At 39.2% G+C, this 22,475-nt stretch overlaps 1 protein-coding gene across 1 annotated transcript; it reads right to left on the bottom strand.

The window, feature by feature from the left end:
• Positions 1 to 3,516: 3,516 nt before the first annotated feature.
• ANKS4B (ankyrin repeat and sterile alpha motif domain containing 4B) lies at positions 3,517 to 21,763 on the bottom strand. The gene is made up of 2 exons (XM_043914486.1): positions 21,547 to 21,763; positions 3,517 to 5,066 (listed from the first exon to the last, which is right to left on the bottom strand). The coding sequence occupies exons 1-2, from the start codon at positions 21,708 to 21,710 to the stop codon at positions 3,992 to 3,994; spliced, it is 1,239 nt and encodes a 412-aa protein (XP_043770421.1). The 5' UTR covers positions 21,711 to 21,763; the 3' UTR covers positions 3,517 to 3,991.
• Between the last annotated feature and the right edge of the window lie 712 nt (positions 21,764 to 22,475).

Here is a 22,475-nt window from a genome sequence, read left to right as displayed (position 1 = left end):
GGCAAAATTTGTAGATATCCACTGCAGTGTCAGTACTGAAAAGGCTGTTGAGAATCATCTAGTCCAGCCTTTTCAGCTTACAGATGGGGAAGCTGAGGTGCAGGGGTGCTTTTCTCGGGTCCCCTGAATCACTAACAGAGCTGTGTTGTCCATGTCCTGCCAAAGACCCATTCAAATTCTCCCTCTCCAAGGCTCTCCTAGGCTGGTGCTAAGTCAGCAGAAAGAAAAGCATGTTATTTTGCTTTGTTTTCTTACCCAGATTCCTCCTGGCAGGTCCTCTTCATGCTCTATGTAGCTTAGCCAAAAGTTTGTCATGTCAGCCAGGTTGTCTAGCCTTTGCGCTAAAACAAAATACCCACATGATCTACTCTGCACACCTCAAGTGACTATGGAATCTTTGGGGGGATCTTAATGGTCACAACTCTAAGGAATGTGTAAAAGAGGGTATGTGATAATGAGGTTACTAAAAGCACCTTAATGCATTCATAGATTTCTTATTTCATTTTTAAGAGTCCCTGCAATAATTCGTGCTAGGCTGCTAACAGAAAAGAAATAGTCCTCACCCCAAAGAGCACAGATAACTCTCTCCAGCTATTTAGAGTTAGGGCAGGAAATGGATCTAGAATAGCTTATGCAATAAGAAGTTTTTTGCCTTTCAAGGTTATTCTTTTCCATTTCACATTGCCCATCCACCTCAAATGCTTGCTTTGTGAACTACCGAGGTCGACAAAAATCCTAGGAATCAACAGACCAGAGTAATCTGCATCCTACCTCCAGCCTAGGCATCACATCCAGTTGTTTAGCAATGTTTATTGATTATGTGCTGTGTGACGGATGGGCATTTGGTACAAGGGATATCAGTGAATAAAAGACAGAGAAAATTCCCTGTCCTAAGGGACCTTATGTTGTAGTAGGGCAGAACCTAGCTTCTCTGCTAGGGAAGTGGGCAGAGGAGAATTCCCAGGAGCTAGAACTCTTTAATTTGCCTCCTTTGCGCCTTCATATGTTAAGTTGTTGGTTTTGTTTAGTTACTAAGTCATGTCCAACTCTTTGCAACCCCATGGTCAGTGGCCCACCTGGCTCCTCTGTCCATGGGGTTTCCCAGGAAGAATACTGGAGTAGGTTGCCATCCTCTTCTCCAGGGGATCTTCCCAGCCCAGGGATTGAACTCAGGTCTCCTGTCTTGCAGGCAGATTCTTTACTGTCTGAGCCATGAGGGAAGCCCTCATATATAAGAGCCAAAGTAATTTTGTTTGGTTCATACACTTTAAACCAATTTTGCAATAATCACCGATATAGAATTTACCCTTTAAATGGAACAGGAGTTATTCATAGAAAGGTAGATGAACCTATGGAGTCTATAAGCTGGAATACTTTAATGAAAATATAATGCAACCATTTGGGGGAAAAAAATAGCTAACAACCCATGCTGGCCTCACTGTTTTATGTTATTCACTATTATTACATAAAAGGATTATGTTTGCTCCTTTTTTTTAATTCAGCAATTTGATTGAAGTTTTATGTGAGGTTTTAAAATCTGCATGCTCTCCAAATTCATATCGCTTTATCTCATCACAGAATTCATGTAAACTCCAATGGAATTGTCCTGGTGAGCGCTTCCAGTCCTGCTGGGCAAACATCCCCTTCCCATATTTCTTAGCAAACTGTTACCTCTCCAGTAGGGCAACATGGAAAAATTCCAATTAGAAACAATCAAATGCCATGAAGCAAGACTAAATGCTATGATGCTGAATTCCAGTAACATTTTTGCTGGCCTATCTTTTCTCATTTTCCCTCAGAGTACTTTTCTATTTCCTATTCTGTCTTCCAAGTATCAGAGCTGATGTCCAGCTCAAAATTCTTTGTACCACCCCCATGCCACCTCTCATTTGCTATAATACATCACCAAGCTTTCTATATTATTTTTAACCTCTGAGAGTGATATACAAAGCACTGCTGCAAAGCATCCTTTTTGTTAACAGTAGAACTCTCCTAGTGGCTTATATTTCTCCTGTATCCTAGCAGTGTCTCATCACGTAGATTCTGGCATCTACCCGGAGAGAGGATCCTGGCCTCTACAATAATGAAATACCAATAGAGAAGGACTCAGACACTACTACTTTTTTAAATGCCTTCTAAAACTACTGCTTTCGTGTACATTATTTCGTGTACAGTTGTAATTTATTCCAGAACAATGCAATGTGATATTTGTAAACATAATAATCCTATAGTAAAACATATTCAGTGACTGACAACTTTCAGCCCATTGATTGAAGAAGAATGTGCCAGTTGCTCATCAGATTTAAGCATTTGTATCCTCCAAGGTTCCTTCTGAAGTAACACAAACAGCTGTGAATCAGGAAGCATGCTGAAGCTATTTCTATGTTATACACATAGTCAGTGGTAAATTCTATTTAATGCATGTCTGGCTATAAAAATCCAGTGAAGTTTAACTATTCAAGTAGGGTTTCATCTTGAATTTGAGATTACCATTGAAATATGAGCAGCAGTGTTAGTGTTGATAGTTTATATTGTAGAACCTACATGTATTCAGATGTGCAGAAATGGTGATAGACAACAGTAAATAAGATATGTATATAATAAGCATACAAAGATTCACCTTTTACAATTGAATTTTCCCAAAAAAGAACCTAGATTTCTTTTTCCTTTTTTAAATTTCAGGAGGCATTTATGCTTAGGAAAATATCATCTAACCATCTAAAAATCATCTCATCATCTAAAAATCATCTAATCTTCTTTTCTGTATTCTTATTTTCCCCTCCCTGCCTCTCTTGTCTTAAGGAAAATCTTATTCTGCTAGGACTGCTGTAACAAAAGACCACAGACTGGGTGGCTTAAAGAACAGAACTTTATTTTCTTATAGCTCTGGAGGCTGGAAGTCCAAGATAAAAGTGATAAAAGGTTTGGTTTCTCCTGAGGCTTCCTTCTGTGGCTTTCAGATAACTGCCTTCTTGCTTTATCTTCACATGGCCTATTCTTTCTCTTCACATGGCGATGCAAGCACATCACCAGTGTATCTACCTCTTCACAGGATGACTGGAGTTAGAATCCCTAGACTCAAGATCAAAAATTAAGCATATAAATTTTGGAAGGACAAAATTTAATCCATACAGGTACTGTACATTTTATTTCATCTCTCTCTCTACCTGCCATTCTGTCTCTGTTCCCAAGAAGGAATGTTACAGACCCATTTCTATTACTTGTAAACATGTAAACATCTACTGATTAGGGTTAGACACATTCAAGTTGGGCATCAAGCCACAGGCCAATGGAGGAATTTTAGTTTCCATCAACAGGTAAAGTCATGGAGCTAAGGATCAGAAATTAGGCAGCAGCTAGTGTAATAGGAGCGGAGAAGGAAGTGGCCACCCACTCCAGTATTCTTGCCTAGAGAATCCCGTGGACAGAAGAGCCTGGTGGGCTGCTGTCCACAGGGTCGCACAGAGTCAGACACGACTGAAGTGACTGAGCATGCATGCATGCATTGGAGAAGGAAATGGCAACCCACTCTGGTACTCTTGCCTGGAGAATCCCAGGGATGGAGGAGCCTGGTGGGCTGCCATCTATGGGGTCGCACAGGGTTGGACACAACTGAAGCGACTTAGCAGCAGCAGAAGCAGTGTGATAGGAGACTATAATTTTAAGTTCAGAGTTAGGAAGTAAAGTCTTTTCTGTTCTCTGTCATCCATTTAATCCTTTCTATATTCAAAAATATCAAAAAGATAATTGAAGAGAAATGTCATTTCCTTATTCCCGTTTCTTACCTCCTTGAGTTTCTCACTAGTGGTTTATATGAATTTAGGTACAGAGTATTTCTCAGAGTAGAATTTGGCCTTCTTTCTTAGGTGGACACCTCCAAAACCGTAGAAACCCAGTAGTCTGGTATTGGGTACAGAGTAGGTATTGCCTGGAATATCTCCACGGCATCACCCCCACCTCTATAGACTCACCCTGTTGACCCAACACTCCATCAGAGATTGGTGTCAACCAACTGCCCAGGCTGTTGTAGCACCTGCTTCCTTCTATTTATGGCATTAAGAACTTTCTTCCTGGGACCCAGCTGCATTTGGATGCTCTGAAGGTCCTCATCAGAGCAAAGCAGCAGAGCTTCCAGATCAATCTGCTCTCTCATGAAAATAGGAAGGAATTCTTCCAAGTAGTGGGACTGCAAGAACACTTCCAGGGGAGTAGCATCAACCACATCTTCCTCCCAGTCCACTTCATCCTCATCCCAAGGCAGATCATCTTCATGGTTGTTTTCCTCTCCCTCTTCATCAGCCTCAGCTTCTCCTTGTCTCTGAAGCAATTCACTCGGCATTGTAAACCCCAGCTCCCTCCTGCTGTCTGAGATGTCTTCAGGGCTGAATATTCTATTCCTTCCAAAAACAACATTTCCTAGACCTGGACGGTTGAGAATGGATTCGTGTTGCATACAGCTGTCCCCCTCTGCAGATAACTGGAGCTTCTCTATGAAGTCCCCTGAGAATTCGTCTTCCTCATCCTCTCTGAACACTTCCATCACATTCTTCTGCCCACTTTTGCTCTCATGCCCTAACTGCTCTGCTGTATCTTTGTTCTTCTTGAACTTAAGCTTCAGGGTATCTTTAATACCCTTAGACAGTGACCCAAATGTGTTAGAAGCAGAAGCATTTGAAAGGGGTGACCTAGAGAAAGTTCCCTTGGAAGAAGAAAGGGTCCCAGATTCCTCCTTGCTGTATGTGCGGGCCATCTTATTTTGGTGCTTCTCCTGGAGCCTTTCACACTCTTTGATCTGCTTCTTGACATTCTTCTGAGCCTGCTCCTTCTGCCTGGTGACTTTCTTGGGGTTCATGATGTTCTGGGAGGTGGCAGCCTTATCCAGAAGAGCGACACATTCATTCCGCTCTCTGCTGGCAGCAGCATCCAGCGGAGACTGTAAGTCATTGTCCAGAGCAAAGATGTTGGCACCAAAGTTGATCAGGAACGAGACGCAGTGGGCATGACCATTGGAGGCTGCATAATGTAAAGGAGTATTTCCCCAGATGTCACATTTATTAGGATCCCCTCTAGAAGAGAAAATATAAAAAATACATACTAATTTTTTTCTCTGAAGATGAGGTCTAAGAAATAAAAAATTAAAGAACAAAATGCAAGTTAATCTTGCCTTGACATTGTTACAAGATAACTTTAAAAGTCCAGATATGTCACATTTAGGCATCACGTGACCAGAAACAATCCATATCTACCCTGTATCTTGTTTTTAGAAGCAACAAAGCTTTCTAAGAAACTCCCAAAATGAGTAACTTTCATGTCTCATTGGCCAGAATCAGATCACATCCTAGGAGAAAGGAAATAGAGCTACCTTCTTTATGTGAGATTAGACTTTTCCCCTAGATAGGATTACCCCATGCTATGCTGCTAAATGTTAACAACCATCTCATTAAGGGAAAAGAATCAAACACTGATTTATATAGCATGTGCCAATTTCTGTCGGGTATACCACCACAACACATTTTACGCACTAATATGACATTACTGGACACAGAATTTGGAAGAGAGGCATAGTAGCAATTGATTATAAATTATTCCCACCACATAGATATTTAATAGATGTACACAATCTTAAGAGCAAAGATAATATAGTAAAATGTGGTAAAATAATTAGGAATAAGTTTTGAGTATTACCTTTTTGATATAATTTATTACATTTAAGTTTATATAATTTTATTTTTAATAATGAATTGTTTATCTGATTCACACTTCCTAAAACTTAGCAATCATCTCTCCTGAGCTTGTTAGATAGAGCTGGTTCTGAAACCATATCCTGTACCTTTAAAGGATCAAGGTTCATAAGGTAGAAACAAGATAGAAACAAAAATGATAACATCAAGAACACCAAACCTGTTTCAGAGTATCAGGGAAACCACAGATATGGAAACAGCTTGCTGACAGCTCCTCCAACTGAGCATGTGCATCACACAGACGCCCTGAGAGACTCGAATGACTGAGAGTGCACTTTGGATATCACAGGCTGAAAATCCATTACATATTACATACTGGACCCTTTCACCTCTAAAACTGCACATGTAACCCATGAAGAGGCATGAAGGACTGTCCCGCCTTCACTCTTGAAACTTACACTTACTTTCCATCATGTGTTTCTAAGCAGCCTCCCCCTCTTTTACCTTTTCCACAGTAAATACTCCATTCAAAAGCCAATCAAAGAGATGAATCTAAAGCAGTGCCTCTTGTCTCCTTGTTTCCACCCTTCAGTAAAGCCTTTTCTCTCTGCCAAGACCATTGCCTTGCTCTTTCCATTGCACGGTGGGCAACAAGCCCGCTTGCTCAGTTACAGTTCCAGCTCAGTTACAGTCTTAGCTAATCTGAGTCACAGGTAAGGAAATAAATAATAACAAAACTGGTTTCCCAACAGCAAGAAAGAAAAGAGGAATGGATGCTGGGCAGGAAGCAGTGTCTAATACAACTAATATTTGTACAAAGGGTCTATTGATTCCTCACTTTACTTTCCCATTATAACGAGTGGTTTGGGCTTCCCTAATGGCTCAGATGTAAAAGAATCTGCCTATAACGCAGGAGACCCTGGTTTGATCCTTGAGTTGGGAAGATCCCCTGGAGAAGGGAATGGCTACCCATTCCAGTATTCTTGCCTGGAGAATCCCATGGACAGAGGAGCCTGGTGGGCTACAGTCCATGGGGTTGCAGAGTTGGACATGACTGAGCAACTAACACTATAATAGTTCAAGGTAGAATTGGGGGCAGTATTAGATAGCATTAAGGGTACAGGGTAGGTAAAGAAGATTTGTGGAATGAATATCTACTAGAATCCTGCCCCAGACTAAATCCCCACCCCTTGCCCTTCTCCTGTGAGGCCTTAAGTTACAAACAAGCATAAATGAAAAGTAATAACTTACTGTTAATTATGGCTCTGACCCCAAGCCACTGTTGAGAACGCTGATAATACAGGTACTAAAGGGCACCTTCCCTTGCCCTAGTCCAGACTCCAAAATCAGGATCTCTGCAGCCTTTGGCCAGGCTAGCCCCATGGGATGGCAGGAGAGAGAGTCTGAGAAAGTGTCTTAACATTCCTGGTAAGCAGCAGGTGAAACAGGAGAAAAGGTCCATGCCCTTGCAACTGACATGTTAATGCACTGTGATCCTTCTGTTCCTTGCTATTTAAAGTCTGGTCCATAGACCAGCAGCAGTAACATCACCTTCAATTTTGTTGGAAATGCAGAATCTTGGACCTCATCCCAGACTTCCTGAATCAGAATCTGAAGTTTAACAAGATCCCGGTTAAGTTCACTGCAAGTTAAGACCTGCACTAGTTAAGGTGACCCAAGCAGTGTCCTATAATTTAGTGAATCAGATTTGTATTATAATTCCTCCATGGGAAACTTTGGTTTCTTCATGCTTTTTTGTTATAAAGCACTTACACATTCACTGCCCCCACCACCACTACCACAAATCACAATCTTTCTCTTAAAAATGAAAGAGAAGGAGGAGGAGCCAAGATGGCGGAGGAGTAGGATGGGGAGACCACTCTCTCTCCTACAAATTCATCAAAAGAATAACTGAATGCAGAGCAAACTTCACAAAACAACTTCTGATCGCTAGCTGAGGTCATCAGGCGCCCAGAAAAGCAGCCCATTGTCTTCGAAAGGAGGTAGGACAAAATATAAAAGATAAAAAGTGAGACAAAAGAGCTAAGGATGGAGACCCGTCCCGGGAAGGGAGTCTTAGGTGGCATTGCTTGGGGTAGGGTCCGGGCCTGAGTGCCCTGAGGACAATCGGAGGGAGCTTCTGTGAGTTGCCAACTTGAACTGTGGGAGACCAAAAGAGAGAGAGAAAATTAACCGGCGCGAACTCACTGCCGGCCGTTCGCAGAACAAAGAGACCGAGACAGTCCAGAGAAGAGCTCGCAGGCTGCGGACCAGCCCAGCCCCGCCGGAGGCAGGAGGCAGGGGGGAGGGGAAGGTCGCTGCGAGACACAGGGCGCAGGCACCCGACCGGCGCGGGCGGGGACTGGGGCTGGGGACGCGGAGGGCAGAAGGCGCACACACCCGACTGGCGCCAGCGGAAACTGAGTCTGGGTCCGCGGAAGGGAGTGGGCGCGCCACACCTGGGGAGAGTGCGCCCACCAAGCCCCTGGCTGCCTGGACCGCTCTGACGGGGAAGGCACAGAGAGCAGGCGCAGCTTTTCCTTCCGCGCTTTTGTGGAACACCCGAGGGCTGGAACCTCGCGCAGCGCGGGGCGCGCTCCATATAGAGGAGCCGGGAGCCTGAGCAGCGCAGACGGAGAAAGCAGCGCCAGCCCCTCCCGGCAGCGCCAGCCCGCCCCCGCAGGGCCAGCCCCTCCCCGCAGCGTCAGCCCCGCCCCCGCAGCGCCAGCCCCTCCCCGCAGCGTCAGCCCCTCCCCGCAGCTCCAGCCCCTCCCCGCAGAGCAACGGAACTAGCTACCTGAATAAGAGTCCACCTCCGCCCGCCTGTGTCAGGGCGGAAATGAGGCTCTGAAGAGACCGGCAAACAGAAGCCAAATAAACAAAGGGAACCGCTTCAGAAGGGACTGGTGCAACAGATTAAAATCCCTGTAGAAAACACCGGTTACACCGGAAGGGGCCTGTAGATATCGAGAAGTGTAAGCTGGAACGAGGAGCTATCTGAAACTGAGCCGAACCCACACTGACCGCAACAGCTCCAGAGAAATTCCTAGATATATTTTTACTTTTTTTTTTTTTAAAGTAAGAAAAAAAAAATTTTTTTTCCTCTTTTTATTTTTTCTCTTTTATTTTCCTTTAAAATTCCCTATTACTCCCCCATTACTCCTTAACTTTCATTTTCATAGATTTTTACGATTTTTTTAATTAGGGAAAAAAAATTTTTTTCTTTCTTTTTTTTTCTTTTTACTTCTTTTTTTTTTCTTTCCTTTTTCTCTTCTATTTTCTATTTTTCTTTTTCTCTTATTTCTTTTAAAGTCCTCTAGTACTCCTCTACTACTCCTTAATTTTCATTTTCAATACACTATAACCTTACAAAAAAAAAAGAAGAGAAGCCCTGTTTTTAAACTGAAGATTATTCTCTCCCAATCTTGACTCTCTGTTTTCTACCTCAGAACACCTCTATTTCCTCCTTTCCCCTTCTCTTCCCAATCCAATTCTGTGAATCTTTGTAGGTGTCTGGGATACGGAGAACACTCTGGGAACAGACAGCTGCGTAGATCTGTCTCTCTCCTCTTGAGTCCCCCTTTTGCTCCTCCTGCTCATCTCTATCTCCCTCCTCCCTTTTCTCCTCTTCATGTAACTCTGTGAACCTCTCTGGGTGTCCCTAACGGGGGAGAATCTTTTCGCCATTAACCTAGAAGTTTTATTATCAGTGCTGTATAGTTGGAGAAGTCCTGAGACTACAGGAAAAATAAAACTGAAATCCAGAGGCAGGAGACCTAAGCCCCAAAACCTGAGAACACCAGAAAACTCCTGACTACATGGAACTTTAAGTAATAAGTGACCATCCAAAAGCCTCCATACCTACACTGAAACCAACCACCACCCAAGAGCCAATAAGTTTTAGAGCAAGACATACCACGCAAATTCTCCAGCAATGCAGGAACATAGCCCTGAACTTCAACATACAGGCTGCCCAAGGTCACACCTAACACATAGACCCATCTCAAAACTCATTACTGGGCACTCCATTGCACTGCAGAGAGAAGAAATCAAGTTCCACGCACCAGAACACTGACGCAAGCTTCCCTAACCAGGAAACCTTGACAAGCCAATCGTCTAACCCCACCCACTGGGTTAATCCTCCACAATAAAAAGGAACCACAGACCTCCAGAATACAGAAAGCCCACTCCAGATACAGCAATCTAAACAAGATGAAAAGGCAGAGAAATACCCAACAGGTAAAGGAACATGAAAAATGCCCACCAAGTCAAACAAAAGAGGAGGAGACAGGGAATCTACCTGAAAAAGAATTTAGAATAATGATAATAAAAATGATCCAAAATCTTGAAAACAAAATGGAGTTGCAGATAAATAGCCTGGAGACAAAGATTGAAAAGATACAAGAAATGTTTAATAAAGACCTAGAAGAAATAAAAAAGAGTCAATTAAAAATGAACAATGCAATGAATGAGATCAAAAACACTTTGGAGGGAACCAAGAGTAGAATAACGGAGGCAGAAGATAGGATAAGTGAGGTAGAAGATAAAATGGTGGAAATAAATGAAGCAGAGAGGAAAAAAGAAAAAAGGATCAAAAGAAATGAGGACAACCTCAGGGACCTCTGGGACACTGTGAAACGCCCCAACATTCGAATCATAGGAGTTCCAGAAGAAGAAGACAAAAAGAAAGGCCATGAGAAAATACTCGAGGAGATAATAGCTGAAAACTTCCCTAAAATGGGGAAGGAAATAGCCACCCAAGTCCAAGAAACCCAGAGAGTCCCAAACAGGATAAACCCAAGGCGAAACACCCCAAGACACATATTAATCAAATTAACAAGATCAAACACAAAGAACAAATATTAAAAGCAGCAAGGGAGAAACATCAAATAACACACAAAGGGATTCCCATAAGGATAACAGCTGATCTATCAATAGAAACCCTCCAGGCCAGAAGGGAATGGCAGGACGTACTGAAAGTAATGAAAGAGAATAACCTACAACCTAGATTACTGTATCCAGCAAGGATCTCATTCAGATATGAAGGAGAATTCAAAAGCTTTACAGATAAGCAAAAGCTGAGAGAATTCAGCACCACCAAACCAGCTCTTCAACAAATGCTAAAGGATCTTCTCTAGACAGGAAATGCAGAAAGGTTGTATGAACGTGAACCCAAAACAACAAAGTAAATGGCAACGGGACCACACCTATCAATAATTACCTTAAGTGTAAATGGGTTGAATGCCCCAACCAAAAGACAAAGATTGGCTGAATGGATACAAAAACAAGACCCCTATATATGCTGTCTACAAGAGACCCACCTCAAAACAAGAGACACATACAGACTAAAAGTGAAGGGCTGGAAAAAAATATTTCATGCAAATGGAGACCAAAAGAAAGCAGGAGCGCAATACTCATATCAGATAAAATAGACTTTAAAATAAAGGATGTGAAAAGAGACAAAGAAGGACACTACATAATGATCAAAGAATCAATCCAAGAAGAAGATATAACAATTATAAATATATATGCACCCAACATAGGAGCACCGCAATATGTACGGCAAACACTAACGAGTATGAAAGAGGAAATTAACAGTAACACAATAATAGTGGGAGACTTTAATACCCCACTCACAACTATGGATAGATCAACTAAACAGAAAATTAACAAGGAAACACAAACCTTAAATGACACAATGGACCAGCTAGACCTAATTGATATCTATAGGACATTTCACCCCAAAACAATCAACTTCACCTTTTTCTCAAGTGCACACGGAACCTTCTCCAGAATAGAGCACATCCTGGGCCATAAATCTGGTCTTGGAAAATTCAAAAAAATTGAAATCATTCCAGTCATCTTTTCTGACCACAGTGCAGTAAGGTTAGATCTCAATTACAGGAAAAAAATTGTTAAAAATTCAAACACATGGAGGCTAAATAACATGCTTCTGAATAACCAACAAATCATAGAAGAAATCAAAAAAGAAATAAAAATATGCATAGAAATGAATGAAAATGAAAACACAACAACCCAAAACCTATGGGACACTGTAAAAGCAGTGCTAAGGGGAAGGTTCATAGCATTACAGGCTTACATCAAGAAACAAGAAAAAAGCCAAATAAATAACCTAACTCTACACCTAAAGCAATTAGAGAAGGAAGAAATGAAGAACTCCAGGGTTAGCAGAAGGAAATAAATCTTAAAAATTAAGGCAGAAATAAATGCAAAAGAAACTAAAGAGACCATAGCAAAAATCAACAAAGCTAAAAGCAGGTTTTTTGAAAAGATAAACAAAATTGACAAACCATTAGCAAGACTCATTAAGAAACAAAGAGAGAAGAACCAGATTAACAAAATTAGAAATGAAAATGGAGAGATCACAACAGACAACACTGAAATACAAAGGATCATAAGAGACTACTACCAGCAGCTCTATGCCAATAAAATGGACAACTTGGATGAAATGGACAAATTCTTAGAAAAGTATAACTTTCCAAAACTGAACCAGGAAGAAATAGAAGATCTTAACAGACCCATCACAGGCAAGGAAATCGAAACTGTAATCAAAAATCTTCCAGCAAACAAAAGCCCAGGACCAGATGGCTTCACAGCTGAATTCTACCAAAAATTTAGAGAAGAGCTAACACCTATCTTACTCAAACTCTTCCAGAAAATTGCAGATGAAGGTAAGCTTCCAAACTCATTCTATGAGGCCACCATCACCCTAATTCCAAAACCAGACAAAGATGCCACAAAAAAAGAAAACTACAGGCCAATATCACTGATGAACATAGATGCCAAAATCCTTAACAAAATTCTAGCAAACAGAATCCAACAACATATTAAAGAGATCATACACCATGACCAAGTGGGCTTTATCCCAGGAATGCAAGGATTCTTTAATATCCGCAAATCAATCAATGTAATACACCACATTAACAAATTGAAAGATAAAAACCATATGATTATCTCAATAGATGCAGAAAAAGCCTTTGACAAAATTCAACACTCATTTATGATTAAGACTCTCCAAAAAGCAGGAATAGAAGGAACATACCTCAACATAATTAAAGCTATATATGACAAACCCACAGCAAGCATCACCCTCAATGGTGAAAAATTGAAAGCATTTCCCCTGAAATCAGGAACAAGAAAAGGGTGCCCACTCTCACCACTACTATTCAACATAGTGTTGGAAGTTTTGGCCACAGCAATCAGAGCAGAAAAAGAAGTAAAAGGAATCCAGATAGGAAAAGAAGAAGTGAAACTCTCACTGTTTGCAGATGACATGATCCTCTACATAGAAAACCCTAAAGACTCTTCCAGAAAATTACTAGAGCTAATCAATGAATATAGTAAAGTTGCAGGATATAAAATTAACACACAGAAATCCCTTGCATTCCTATATACTAACAATGAAAAAACAGAAAGAGAAATTAAGGAAACAATACCATTCACCATTGCAACAAAAAGAATAAAATACTTAGGAGTATATCTACCTAAAGAAACAAAAGACCTATACATAGAAAACTATAAAACACTGATGAAAGAAATCAAAGAGGACACAAACAGATGGAGAAATATACCGTGTTCATGGATTGGAAGAATCAATATTGTCAAAGTGGCTATTCTACCCAAAGCAATCTATAGATTCAATGCAATCCCTATCAAGCTACCAACGGTATTTTCCACAGAACTAGAACAAAGAATTTCACAATTTGTATGGAAATACAAAAAACCTCGAATAGCCAAAGTAATCTTGAGAAAGAAGAATGGAACTGGAGGAATCAACCTGCCTGACTTCAGACCCTACTACAACGCCACAGTCATCAAGACAGTATGGTACTGGCACAAAGACAGAAATATAGATCAGTGGAACAGAATAGAAAGCCCAGAGATAAATCCACGAACCTATGGACACCTTATCTTCGACAAAGGAGGCAAGGATATACAATGGAAAAAAGACAACCTCTTTAACAAGTGGTGCTGGGAAAACTGGTCAACCACTTGTAAAAGAATGAAACTAGAACACTTTCTAACACCATACACAAAAATAAACTCAAAATGGATTAAAGATCTAAATGTCAGACCAGAAACTATAAAACTCCTAGAGGAGAACATAGGCAAAACACTCTCTGACATAAATCACAGCAAGATCCTCTATGACCCACCTCCCAGAATATTGGAAATAAAAGCAAAACTAAACAAATGGGACCTAAGGAAACTTAAAAGCTTTTGCACAACAAAGGAAACTATAAGTAAGGTGAAAAGACAGCCCTCAGATTGGGAGAAAATAATAGCAAATGAAGAAACAGACAAAGGATTAATCTCAAAAATATACAAGCAACTCCTGAAGCTCAATTCCAGAAAAATAAATGACCCAATCAAAAAATGGGCCAAAGAACTAATCAGACATTTCTCCAAAGAAGACATACAGATGGCTAACAAACACATGAAAAGGTGCTCAACATCACTCATTATCAGAGAAATGTAAATCAAACCCACAATGAGGTACCATTACACGCCAGTCAGGATGGCTGCTATCCAAAAGTCTACAAGCAATAAATGCTGGAGAGGGTGTGGAGAAAAGGGAACCCTCTTACACTGTTGGTGGGAATGCAAACTAGTACAACCGCTATGGAAAACAGTGTGGAGATTCCTTAAAAAACTGGAAATAGAACTGCCATATGACCCAGCAATCCCACTTCTGGGCATACACACCAAGGAAACCAGATCTGAAAGAGACACGTGCACCCCAATGTTCATCACAGCACTGTTTATAATAGCCAGGACATGGAAGCAACCTAGATGCCCATCAGCAGATGAATGGATAAGGAAGCTGTGGTACATATACACCATGGAATATTACTAGGCGTTAAAAAGAATTCATTTGAATCAGTCCTAATGAGATGGATGAAACTGGAGCCCATTATACAAAGTAAGCCAGAAAGATAAAGAACATTACAGCATACTAACACATATATATGGAATTTAGAAAAATGGTAACGATAACCCTATATGCAAAACAGGAAAAGAGACACAGAAGTACAGAACAGACTTTTGAACTCTGTGGGAGAAGGTGAGGGTGGGATGTTTCGAAAGAACAGCATGTATAATATCTATGGTGAAACAGATCACCAGCCCAGGTGGGATGCATGAGACAAGTGCTCGGGGCTGGTGCACTGGGAAGACCCAGAGGAATCGGGTGGAGAGGGAGGTGGGAGGGGGGATCGGGATGGGGAATACGTGTAAATCTATGGCTGATTCATATCAATGTATGACAAAACCCACTGAAATGTTGTGAAGTAATTAGCCTCCAACTAATAAAAAAATTAAAAAAAAAAAAAATGAAAGAGAAGAACAACTCTCAGAGGGGTAAATAAGACCAAGCACTCAACTGATTTGCCCACCAGTTCAACGCAGTACACTTTGGCTGAGGCCTGCCTCCATGTCTCATGGTCTCCAACACAATGTGGTCTTACCTTAACTCCCCTCCGCTTTACCTTTTACCTGCAATGAGGCCTCAAGTTCAACTTTTCTAGGACTCATTGTCCTTGTCTATAAATTGAGGATAATATTACCTACTCATAGAACTATAATGTGAATAAAGTCAACATACATAAAGCATTAGAAAAGTGCTTGGCGCATAGTGAATACTCAATAAATTTTACCTGTTATCATTTCCCTTGACTCTAAACTCAAAATACTTAATTTCATATATTTTTTTCTTGTACCCATCTGGTAAATTCCTGCAACACTACAATAACCCTTCTGGCCTTTCAACACTTACAATCTTAATTCGTCAAATACACCCTGCCCTGTTTAGATAATACGTCTCAGAGGGCAAAACCTGTGTTTTTTGTCCTTTGTATGATATCTTCCATATCTCCTAGCAGATGTCTCAAACACAACCTAAAGAAGCCAAGATGTGATGTAAGTAACTTAATGGGGCCACATTTTTTTTTTTTTCAACAAAGTCATAGTTAAGTTTAAGCTCCATCTAAAAGAACAGGCACTGTTCAGCTGTGGCTAATTGCTATCCTGAATAAAAGCAGACACGATATTGCCAGAGCTTCCATTTTCCAAACAAAACCAGAAATCCAGAATCTCAGGTGAAGCTTTTTGATTTTTAAGTGTTAGCTTAAATTTAAGAGAAAATTACAGTGAGGTCCAAATTAAACATGCTTGTGGGCTAGATCCAGCCATAAGGTGACAGCTGGCAACTTCCTTCTGAAGAGAGAGAACAGTGAGTGTAAGCAGATGCACATATAGGTGACGTTACATATTTGGGACACCAGGAATATATTCAGTGTGGCCAGAGATAGAGGAAGGGAAATAAGTTCAAAGAGGAAGGAAAGAAAATGAAATTGAATATAAGGAAAGCAAGTATTAAATAACATGATTCTGTTGCACAACCATTTTCAAAAGAGGTCTAGTCAGTCTGCCTGATTTAGTTGTCTTGGATCAAAGACTCTTTCAACCTTAAAACAGTTGTGCATCTTAGGGAAGCACAGTAGCCTCAAAGATGGCATTTCACTTTTTATTTATTTTAACCAAACACCACGTTCAAAAGACTTCAAAGAGAGGTTGTAAAACATCTAAGACATTACTGCAAATATAAACATATGGATTAAATTTGCCTGACATTAGATTGGGTAAGTTAAAAAAGAAATTATTGAGAGGAGTGAGTTTGGGTGAGGATGTTACAAGTGTTAAAAGGTTGGATTAAATCCACATGCTTCAGGTCATAAAACAGGGGAATTTTCCCCACCCAAGGGAACTTAAATGATCCTTCAAAAGTAGGAAGAACATGAAGAAAACCTGAGGTGACCCTTAAAGATTGTTGCTCTCCTAAGAAACACAAAATTCCAAATTTAAAGATGAAACTGTCAGTAAGCTGATTCATGAGTTGCCCTGGAACATTTAAGTTATTTCCACTTGCAGAAATTCTATTTACAGACAACTTTCCAAATTGATGTACTACTTAAATTAAAATTTTTTCTATTGACAATTTGGGGGTTCTTCTTAACTCTGTCTTTCAATCTCTGGTGTCTTTCACATTTTTTGATAGAACCATTACACATTCCTGTCCAGATATTCAAAAACTCATCCCCCTCATTTGTTGATCTGAATCCAATATTGACGCCATATTGTTTCTGTGGTCTAAATTCATAAAATTTTTATTTGGTTTTTTTTTCTATCATTTTTTTCCCAAAAGAGAAACTCAATGAAAAGATTTTAAGTAATCATATTTTGCCCTTGCTTTTTAGTAGATTAGTACATTTTGGAAATAATTTTTATTATTGTTGCAAAATAGGCAATTTTCTTATATTAAATTACTCTGAGCATCTGTTCCATTTCAATTTCTCCTTTTGAAGTTGATTTGATTTTTTCTGGAGTTGATCTCAGAAAAGAAGATCACTTTTTCAAAAACTGTTTTTCTACAAAGAAGGAATATTTAGACTCATTAGTAATCAAATAAATGCAATTGAAAGTAATACACCACCATCTATTTGCCTATCAGATAGGCAACAAATAAAAAGAATAATAATACTCAGTTTTGGCAGGAGTGTGAGGAAATGAAGAATGCTGGAGGAAGCATAGAGTGGTTCAAATTTCCTGGCATAGTATGTGCCAAAAGACTGTAAAACATAGTGCTCCTTTGAATCAACAATTCTGCTTTAAGGAATTTATCCTGAGGAAATATCAGACATTTGTGCAAAGATGAGTGATCAAGGATGCTCATCCCATCTTATACAAAAACTGGGTTCAAATTAAATGTCATGAACAAATAACTGATTAAATAAATTGTAATGAAACTATAAAGCAGGATACTATATAGCCACTGAAAATAATGTCATGAATCTTCCTTTTAACTGCAGATGGTCAATACTCCATTATTAAATAATTAGAAGAATAATCCAGAAGAGTTTGTATACTGTGATTGCCTTTTTAAGGGCTGAACGTAGGTACATTTAAGTGTATGTTCTTAAAGGGAAACATCTGAAGGAATATATACCCAAATGTTAATCACTGTGAGAATTCATGTGATTTTTGCTTTATTAAGTATATTTTTCCAATATGACATGAAATGTTACAAGAAGTTTGTATTCCTTTGAGAATCAGAAAGGAAAAAAATTATTTTCATTTTAGAAAATAGAACCAAATTGCTTTAAAAAACCCTTGCATGTTTTAAAAGCAAAATCAAATTCTGTATAACTGAGGCCATCTTCCCAATGTAAGACAGGTAATTATTGCTTTCCATCTTTAAAAGTAAAATAGGAAGAAAAACAGTTTTTAACAAAGCCAGAGTTTGGATATTATTGCTTGCCACATGATCCATAGTTCAATCAGGTAGTCACAGAAAGACACTAAAATCATCAGACTGCAGTAGACTTCAATAAGTGATTTACATCTAAATTCAATTTTTGATTGGTTTTACTTTTTAGCCCCCTTAAATGTATGGGCATTTTGTTCTCACACAAGTGCTTAAAGATTGGCTATGATCAAAATCTGCCTGCAATGCAGGAGACCCAGTTTTGATCCCTGAGTTGGGAAGATTCCGAAATGGCAACTCACTCCAGTATTCTTTCCTGGAGAATTCTATGGACACAGGAGTCTGGTGGGTTACAGCCTATGGGGTCGCAAAAAGTCAGACACAACCGAGTGAATAGCACACATACTCAATGATCAAAATAGGTGGTGACCTGTGAAAACGCTTATAAGACATTTTTATAAGTTTATACCAGGCCAACTTAACAGATCTCAAATGCTCCTGGAGAGAAGGAAAAAAATCTGGGATGTATTAGAACTGATTCAGAAGACAAGAGTTGAGAAGGAAGGACTAACCAGGGTTAGAATGTTGATGTTCATAATCAGTTTTTAATAAATATCAAACAATTACATTGAGAGAAATTACCATGCCAAATAAATACATAAAGAGTGGATTATATGACAAAATGCTTAGGGACAAATGACTAGCCACTTGGAGAAGACATAGTTAGATCACAATCTCAAATCTTAAATCAAAGAAATAAAATATGAGTTATTTAAAATAAAAAAAACTAAAGTACTAAAGAAAATATCTGTCAATATTTAGGCATGACCTCAAAGTTGGAATTACATAGTAAAATTGATAGATTTAAGTACATAAATATATGTATTTAAATTTATGTTTTCACTGATATTAAATATCTGATGTCAAAAATATGAATTATGATTTGTGAAAATATTTGGAAATACAGTGACAAAAGGCTGATATTCTAACTTTAAAAAAATCAATGAGAAATGTTGAAGATTCCAATATATAAGTAGGACAAGGTTATAAATACTTAGCTGACAAAAGTGGAAATACAATGACTTCAAAATATAAAAAAATTTTCAACCCTGCCAGTAACCAAAGAACATTAAAGGCACATTGATATATCATTTCAAACCTACAATATTGACAGAAACAGGTGCTCACTTTCTGAAGAGCAATTTGTCAATAGACACCAAAAAAGTCTTTAAATGGTATATGTGCCTACTGATCCAGAAATTTCACTTTGAAGAATTTGTTCTCAAGAAAACATGAGTAAAGATTTATGTACAAGGATAATCATCACAGCACTATTTAAACCATGGTAAACAAGTTATTTGTTCAAAAGAGAGACTGACTAAAAAATATATTTATATATTATATTCATTAACTAGAATACTAAGAAGTTCCTGGAAATTAAACTGTAAAAGAACATATGCTGACATGGAAAAAATGTTTATGATATATTGAGTCATTAAAAAAAAACTGCATACCACACAAAAAGTGTTTACTTAGTATACTATTTCATGTATATGTACAAATAGGCATGTGTAATTATTTATATATAATATATACATTTTAATATATGTGTGCATATATTTGTAGGTTCTATATATATTTTATACGCACAATATATATATGACATAACAAGGTATTTTATTCTTTATAATCTGTGTGCATATATATAGTTTAATTTGGGGAGCTTAGTTTATGTTAATTTTGTCATAAGTAAAGACCAGTAGAACAATTTGTATAAGAAAATGTTTCAGGCTTACAAAGAGAGAGAGCGAGCATAGGAGAACATCTAGGCCCTCTCATTTAAATTGGACCTTAAAATGGGAAAGGGTTTTCAGCACTGGTTGTGAAATGGTAACTGACCTCTTGCACTTCCTGCAGAGGTTATATACTTTGAGTAGATGAAGAAAGTTTGGGAGAAGAGGAAAGATGATACAGTGTTCCAATCTGAAAGAGCTTGGCTGAAAGGGTCCAGGTAGAGGGTGATGTCTGGAAAACCTGGAAAATGGAAGTTAAAAGGAATGGAGTACATCAACTCCACTCACTTCCTCATTTAGTCTTCAACTCAGGAATTCTCTCCACCTTTGGTTCTTCTAACTCCTTAAAGTAACTCTCACTTCAATAAAGGTTGCCAACATCCAACATCCTGTCCAAGCTCAAACTTGATCCTCCTCTTCCTTCTACCCACTCAACGTTCAGTCAATTATAATCAATTCCACATCCAAATTGCCATTCATCCACGTCTCTCTGTTCCCACTGCCACTTTCCTAGTCCAGTTCACCCCTCATCTCAACCATTAAAACAGTCCCTGAACATTTTCTTTAACTGCTATACAACCGCCTGAGGAAAATTTTGTAAACAAAAAGTTACCAGGTGGCTCCCCTGCACAAACCCACCACAGTGCCTTTCCATGTCCTTGGGGAAAAGTTCAATTCCTTAAAAGAGTCTACAAGACTCTTGTGTCTGGTCTCCTCGCTTACAACTTGGCCTCTCCCCACTCAAGCCATATCCAGCCACACTTGACCTCTTCAGTGCCTAGAATACAGTACTCTTCCTCAGGAGAAACATTCTTCCTTCCACCTTCATCTGGCCAACTCCTTATCGTTCAAACTCTAGTTTAGATGCTCAAGAAAGCCTTCCCTCACTACCTAGATTGGGATACCTGTCTTATTTATTTAGTGTTCTCTCTTTATCCCTTTATAACACATTCATAACATTTCCTCTCTCAAATTTGATCACCATTTGAAGATGGGAAGAATCATATTTCTCTTGTTGATCTAGCAAAATGGTTGACACAGAGCAGATACAGGTATTAATAAATACATATGTTATATATTAATATGTATAAATTCACTTGTCTCGTTTACTCACATTTTCTTTTTTTCTTTCTTTAGTCTACTTGGAGTTATAGTTGTCAATGGTGACTAGCCCCTCCAGCAACAAGTAGAAGACAGGAGGTAGCTAATTTCTGCTTTAGAATTTGAAGGGAGAGTATATGTACATGTATGTATTTGACAGCCAGAGTGGTAATTAAGATAGGTTGAAGTTCCCTTTTATAGCTTATAAAGCCAGAAATTTCATCTAAGAACCATAAACTTGCACTTGCATTGACTCTTTTTTTTAAGGCTATGGGATTTTAATGGCACAGATGAAAAAAAGAAGAAACACATCATTTGTTCCAAGTATACTTCACATCTTAAAACCAGGTAGATCACTGATCTTTTTTAAAGAGTCTAGCATTTACATGTCATGGAAAGGAGTTTTAAAGCTACAGAATTCAAATATCTTACCCCGAAGGGAAATAATGGTGACTTAGAGTTCAGGATTTCTGTGTGTGTGGCTCATAAGGGATCGGCCACCCCATGGTGCCAGTTCTCAGGGTGGAAAGAGAATATCGCTGGGAACTTTTCTCATTTCCTCTAAAAAGACAGTTTTTACACAGACTAGAATGAGAGCAAAGTATTTTCACTAATTCCCTGCCTTTGCTCCTATCTGCAATATCCTCCCATAAACAGTTTCCAGTCAAAACCATTGGGTTGAACTTACCCTCTGCTGCAGATTATTTCTAGGGCTTCCAAGTTCCCATGGTAGGCTGCTAGGAGTGTGGGGGTCATGCCATCTTCATCAGAAAGATTCAGATCTCTCTTGGTGGCCTCCTTCAGAAGTTCCAGGTAGCTATCACTAGCAGCTTGGTGATAGCGAGTGGACATTTTTCTGCTCTCCGAAGATTTGCCAAGTATCACTCTCCAGGCCGAACAGGATGGCAGTGAAGCAGCCTTCCTACAAAGCTGGTTAATCAGTGACAAGGAACAGTGTCAGCCCAGGGCAAAGCTCACTCCAGCCTCCCTCCATGGAAAGCAGCCAGAACAATTCACAGCACTGAACTTAGACCTTTTCTCTCTGAAATGGCCATGACATTGAAAATTGAAGACTGCTGTGTTCATCTTGAATGTCTTAAAAGAGGCACATTTTTCTTGTCTCTTAACAAGTTTTGAATATAATATTGGTCATCTAGGCACAGAATGAAGAAAATAATTTCAAAACAACTCAGAACTAGGCTAGCTCATTGGAGTGGTCCATTTTTCTAAAGTGCATACATACACTTTACAATACATTGGGGTATAATTTACATATTATGAAATTCATCCATCTAAAGTGCAAAATTCAGTGATTGTTACCAAATTTGAGCTGTGTAACTGTCACCGTGAAACCAAGCAGGCCCCTGTAGGAACTTCCCAGAGACAGACCCCCTCCTTACCAGTCTATTACCCCTTGTTTGTACAAAAGCTGTAGCTTTCTAGGCCCTTTCCAAGTTCTAAAGAGCAAATTTAATCAGAGAAGAGAGAAAAGGTAGAAACAAAGAAAAAGTCAAGCAAAACAAAATATTAATTGTTTAGCCATAAAACAAAGTCAAGGGCATTTAGTTCCTCCTTAATGCTTATAGATAATATCCTAAACAACATGCTTGAGCTATT

This window comes from Cervus elaphus, chromosome 10, assembly GCF_910594005.1.
Source record: "Cervus elaphus chromosome 10, mCerEla1.1, whole genome shotgun sequence".
Taxonomy (NCBI): domain Eukaryota; kingdom Metazoa; phylum Chordata; class Mammalia; order Artiodactyla; family Cervidae; genus Cervus; species Cervus elaphus.
The sequence above is the reverse complement of the archived record's forward strand: the minus strand, read 5'-3'. Positions and strand labels throughout refer to the sequence as shown.

What these genes read in the sequence shown, in the direction of transcription:
- ANKS4B (XM_043914486.1), bottom strand. Translation starts at nt 21,710, where the DNA reads ATGTCCACTCGCTATCACCAAGCTGCTAGTGATAGCTACCTGGAACTT. An exon ending in GAAATAATCTGCAGCAGAGG is followed by an intron (nt 5,067 to 21,546) that starts GTAAGTTCAACC and finishes TTTCTCTTCTAG; the next exon opens with AGGGGATCCTAATAAATGTG.